Here is a 6000-nt window from a genome sequence, read left to right as displayed (position 1 = left end):
CCGGGGCTGCTCTGGGGTGGGGCAGGCACCTCCTCATACAGAGACAGAACCGGGTCTGGTCGGGGGGGATTGGAGGGGGAACAGGTACCTTCTCATACAGAGACAGAACCAGGTCTGGTCTGGGGGGAGGCACCTCCTCCTACAGAGACAGAACCGGGGCTGCTCTGGGGTGGGGTAGGCACCTCCTCATACAGAGACAGAACCAGGCTTGGACTCCCAGCAGGCCGCTGCTACGGGGGCAGAAGCGGGTCAGGGCCCGTGGCGCTAGGGACGCTGCTGGCTTAGCCGCCTCCCTGAGTAGGGGGATCCGCAGGGCTGCAGCTGCGGGGCTGGATTCACCGCCCAGGAGCAGCATCTGGGGGAGGGAGCCAGCGCCCCCGGCCCCTCCTCTCCCGACATCCATCCTTCACAGCCTCCTCTTGCCTTCCTGCTCCCCCAAGCCCCGGCCGCAGCGGGGAGCCCCGCAGCGCCAGACCCTGCCCAGGCAGCTGCGTCCTCCAACAGGGCAGCCCAGGCAGAATCCCCCCACGGCTGCAGGGGGAGGCAGCTGACGCTGCTGGGGGATCCTCGGCTCCCAAGGGGGGTCTTCCCCGTAGCGGGCGCAGGGATCTCCCTGCCCAGCCACTGTTAGCACTCCGAGCCCAGCCTTTGCCTGGGCATTTAGGGCTCGCTTTGCAAAGGGTGGGGGAATACCCCCCGCGCGCCTCATGGGGGAAATTGCCAGGATCGCAGCACGCAGCAGCCGCTGCCTGCCGCATGCAGGCTCCGCCGTGCTGAACCGATGCACCATGCTCAATGCAAAATGAATGACTAGCCACACCGGGGCTGGGGAGGGGGGAGAGAGGAGGCGCGCTGCTATTTGCTGGGGACATACAATGGGCCACTCCCTAGCGTGAGGCTTGGGGGGTGCTCGCAGGCATCCAGCAAGCACGGGAGGGGAAAGGAGGGAGAAGGGACTCTAGCATCAGGCTAGTCAATAAACTCTGCGATGGTGTCATCTCCCTGCTGGGCCAGGTGCTGCTGCCACCCACCTCTCTCCTGCCATCATGCCTCTGCTTTAGCCCCAGTGATGATGGCCTGACAGCACTGTGATTCCCTCCCCCTACCCGTCTTTTTTTTTCCTTTTCTTTTTTTGGAGGGGAGCTCGGATCATGGCCTTGGGGCTCCGCAAGCTGCTGCTGCTTACCTCCAGCTGCGCCTTTAAGGACCAGCGAAAAAGATGGGACTCAAGTCCAGGAAGGCAGCAGCTGCGGGGAACGCTGGTAGCGGGGAGCAAGAAGAGAAGAAAGTAGGACTCACGGCTGGAGATCTGGAGCAAGGTTCTTTGGCCTTGGGAGCTGGAGCAGATAAAGATGGGACCCTGCTGCTGGAAGGAACCGGGAAGGAAGAGGGGGGGAAGAGGAATCCGCAAGGGATTGGGCTTTTGGCCAAAACACCTCTGAGCAGACCTGTCAAGAGGAACAATGCCAAGTACAGGAGGATCCAAACTTTAATCTACGACGCCCTGGAGAGACCCAGAGGGTGGGCGCTGCTGTATCATGCCTTCGTGTGAGTATCTGGGGTTATCGCCAGCGGTGTCTTCTTTGTATTCCGTGGGGCAGGGGAAGGTGACCAGATCACAGAGATGAAATATCCAAGGGGGGGCGGAGCAAAAACAAACAAACAAACAAACAAAGCCGTTTCGCGGGGGCCGGGGGAATTAGCACGCCCCAGCCGCGCCGCGGCCCCTGTCCTCCCCGCGGCCCCGGGCCCATGCAGCGCGTCCCGCGGGGAAGGAGGCGCGGGGCTCCGGACCCCGGCAGTGGCGGGGAGAGCGGCTCGGGCCATGTAAAGTTTAAGGGGGGGGGACCCCGGCCGGCTCCTCGCCCCGTAGGGGGGGGTAGCGTCCCCGCCTCGCCCCATGTCCCGCCGGCCGCCCAGGCCAGGTAAGAAGCCGAGTCCCCCCCCGGCTCCTCGGCTGAGCGGCATCCCCCTCCCTCCCGGGCTCGCAGCTGTAATGGCGGCGCAAGCCTGGAGGGAGGGGGTGGTGAGTCGCTCCGGCACCGGGCGGGCAGGGGGGCGCTCCCCCCGGAGGGAGCCGAGGAGCCAGGGGAGGGACTCGGCTTCTTACCTGGCCTGCAGCGGCCGGCGGGACATGCTGGCGCTACCCCCCCTCCAGGGGCGAGGAGCCGGCCGGGGTCCCCCCCGCGAGCCGATCAACTTTACACGGCCCGATCCGCTCTCCCCCGCCACGGCCGGGGTCCGGAGCCCCCCGTCTCCCTCCTGCGGGAGCGGCCCCCTGCCCGCCCGGTGCCGGAGCTACTCACCAGCCCCGGGAAGTGGAAGCCGCGCCACCGCCACCACCCCCTCCCTCCCAGGCGTGTGCCGCCATTACAGCTGCGAGCCTGGGGGGGAGGAGGCATGCCACGTGCTTGGGGAAGAGGCGGGGATTTGGGGGGGGGGGGATCCAATGCACATGTGAGTTAACATAATGCTAAACCCTGAGAGGGGGTTGGGATTGTCTCATAGAAGATGCATATCAGGCCACTGTTTTGCTCTATCATTGTAGGCATAATGCTCATTGGAACTTGTTCTGAACAAGGAGAAAAGGACCAAGATCTCATTATGGGCTAACAAGATGCCTTGAATTATTATTTTTTTTGCTCTCATCAAGATTTCTAAAATGAGAGGCTGTTTTATTTAAAAGGTTTTCTCGTGTCTTTGTATAAATACATTCTCTTGAATACACATGTTGAAAACGGTATTTTATGAAAGCTGGGGAAAGCAGATGGAACAAAACTAATTATGATAGATTTATGGCTCAAAGTGCTTAAAGGGACACTGGCCACTTAAATCTAGCCCAAATGTTAAATGTGGTTCTAAACAAGCTTTTAAAAAACCAAAGGCCAACAGAAATGTTTGCACATTTGAAAAAATCATTAAAACAAATAAACATCCACCTGCAGTGTATGAAACCCAACCATAGTATCACTAAGGGCTTGAAAGTGAAACTGACTTTACTTGACCAAAATGAGAGAACTGCAAAAAGGACAGCATACAGACTGACCAGCATGCTGGATTTCTAAAATTCTTGCATTTTAAATAATGTAAGATGTTATTAGTATCATAGACAAATAAATTTGTTTGCAACATAGATTTTTAAGTTGACAGTGTCCCACTAAAATCAATTTGTTTTATAATGTTGCATAGATGCGGTTGCAAAACAGTGTGGATATTGGATATCACTGTTTTTAAAAAATGCTGTAAACCATAGTGGACAAAATTTCTGTGCAGGAAGACTGAGGAGTTATTGCTGAAGTTGGTTGTTTTATCAGAGACAAGTAAAGTCCTCTAGTCTGTGTAGATTGTGGATCCGTGGCCTGAACCTGCCAATTCTTATCATACAAATAGTGCTTACTCACATGAGTAGAGCCATTGAGCTTAAGGCTCTGATCCTGCCATTGGACAAGTCTCCCACTGAAGTTCATGGGAGTTTTGATTAAGTAAGGAGTGCAAGATCAGTTTCGTTATTGAGATGAGTTTTTGCATAGTGGTATAATACTGACATATTGCTAAACCTCCCTTCCCACTCATTTAACTTAGATTGTTCTTTTCATGATGTATGTCATATGAAACAGGACATTGTTTATCCGTTTTGCTTTGTTTAAAGTATCAAGGTTGAGCTGCTTGAAAAACTAAGCTCTAGATAATGTGACATTTTTCCAGTCTAGTAGGGCAGCTGGTTCGAACTGGGTATGTGACTTAGGAAAGCTTATGACAACTGACAGAATGCATTAGGTATATATTAGCTCTGGGAAGACCTCTTTGATGGAGGTTACAACCCGGATCTCTTACTCCGTATTTTATAATTGATTAATTTGTTGTTTTCTGATTTTAAGACAAGAGACTTTTGAGAGAAGAGACTTGAGAAGTCCACGTGCAGCCTTCTCACACAATCACTTCCATCTTCTTCTAGGCTAGGGGTTCTCAAACTTCACTGCACCAGGACCCCCTTCTGACAACAAAAATGACTACACAACCCGGGGAGAGTGGACTGAAACCTGAGCCCTGCTGCCCTGGGGGGGGAGGGGGAAGAGAAGAAGGGGGGGGGTAAAGCCCAAGGGCTTCAGCCCCATGCAGGGGGCCTGTAACCTGAGCCCTGCCACCCAGAGCTGAAGCCCTCAGGATTCAGCTTTGGCCCCGGGCGGCAGGGCATGAGCTTCGGCTTTATCTCCAAGCCCCTGCACGTCTAACACCAGCCCTGGCAACCCCATTAAAAAGGGGTTGCGACCCACTTTGATTCTTGGGCTCTCCATGTGTCTGTATATAATGCCTGCATCTGTAGCTTTCACTCTATGCATCCGAAGAAGTGAGGTTTTTACTCACGAAAGCTTATGCCCAAATAAATCTGTTAGTCTTTCAGGTGCCACCAGACTCTTTGTTGTTTTTGTAGATACAGACTAACACGGCTACCCCCTGATATATGATTGGAATGAACTTCCAAAATCTATTTGTCTATGCTCCACTCTGCCTCATTTAAACCACTCTTTAAACCCCTATTTTCACAGCATTGTAACTGTACTCAGTTTCGTAGGCATTCAAAAATCAAACAAAATCTCAGAGCCCCTTCTCCTACAAGACTCCCCTTCCCCGTAAAACTAACCCTTGTGCCAGCCATCACTCTGATCACTTTGTATGTCATATCCTTTTCCTCCACACATCGTTTGCTCTTTGTTTCTTTGTACATTGGAAGCTTTTGTGGGCAGGAATGTGTCTTATGTCTTTGAAAAGCATCTGACATCTTTTGAGCCTGTGATACACACTTATTATGTATTACTTGTGCAAACAGTTCCTATATTGGAAGAGGTATCCAAAATAACTTGTTAGGTGCTCAAACACCATGGGGATGAGCTCCATATAAGAATAGCATCTAGCAGTTACCAGACACACATGATGGGGCCAAATGCTGATATGACTACAGTCCCTTCCATGAATAACCGATGCTCAACATTTCTCAGGATCTGGCTTGTTCATTTCAATGGGAATTTTACATGTTTAAGGACTGAGGGTCTGAGCACTTTCTGTGAGGTGGAAGCTCAGCAGCTTTCAGGACTGAGACCTGATTACCCATGGCCCTTGACCTGAATGGGAGCAGGATCAGTCCCCATGTTAACCAAAGAAGACTTCTAGGGTCTCTTATTCCTAAAGTAAATAAAATAGCTTTTTATAGTTTCATAGCCTTGCATTTGTCACAAGTTACTCAAGTTGTTTTGGTGAGCACCTTTTTATGGCCCAATTTGTAGCCCACAGGGCTAGCTTGCCTTTACTATATCATTGCCTTGCCTTCGTTGTATTTAGCTGCTTTTGGTATATTCAGCCGTAATGCATGAAACCTACAGGCCAGTGTCCTGTAAGATATTAGCTGAAGCGTCAGTTAGCATAAGGTGGTTAAGTCGGCTGTAACCCTTGGCATAGATTAGCGGTTACCTTTAGATTTTGGGGACTAAGAAGAGCTTGCTCGCCAGTAGGAGGTAGAATGTTCCTGTAAGTGCTTCCGCAAGGAACATGGGAAGTAATAACCGCAAATCCGCTTAAGCAGGGGGAGACAGGTATGATCACGAGCTGAAATGGTATCAATGTACTAACCTATAGAAGAAGGACACCTCAGCATTAGTAGGATGAGGAAGTACGAACAAGGAAAAGAGGAAAAACCACTACTGAATATACATTATATATAGGGATGTTAGCGTAACATATTATCAAAGTTGCATCCCAGCCTGTGTGCAATAGGGGAGAGAGATGTAGCCCTTGGGAGGTGCCAGAATGATGGCCACTGGTGATGTGGCAGAAGGTAATGGCGATGAGGAAAATAATGGCTAACCTTTCTGGTTGTCTTGCAGGGGATGGTGCGAGTATACGGATGGCAAGATGTACATTCTGTAGCCTCTCTATTTACCTTACGGAGTTAGAGTGTTTGTGACTGTGTTAAACTATTTGTGAATATAGAAGAGTTCCTATAGT

The 6000-nt window shown here is 51.5% G+C and overlaps 1 protein-coding gene across 1 annotated transcript in view; it reads left to right on the top strand.

Moving 5' to 3' along the window:
- Positions 1–871: 871 nt before the first annotated feature.
- KCNQ3 (potassium voltage-gated channel subfamily Q member 3) overlaps positions 872–6000 on the top strand; it is a 232760-nt gene continuing 227631 nt past the window's right edge. The window contains exon 1 of the mRNA XM_034763636.1: positions 872–1548. Coding sequence (XP_034619527.1) covers positions 1220–1548 — 329 coding nt within the window. The 5' untranslated portion in view covers positions 872–1219. The remainder of the gene's footprint in view (positions 1549–6000) is intronic.

Source organism: Trachemys scripta, chromosome 2, assembly GCF_013100865.1.
Source record: "Trachemys scripta elegans isolate TJP31775 chromosome 2, CAS_Tse_1.0, whole genome shotgun sequence".
Lineage (NCBI taxonomy): Eukaryota > Metazoa > Chordata > Testudines > Emydidae > Trachemys > Trachemys scripta.
Note: the sequence above shows the minus strand (reverse complement) of the source record. Positions and strands in the feature narration are given on the sequence as shown.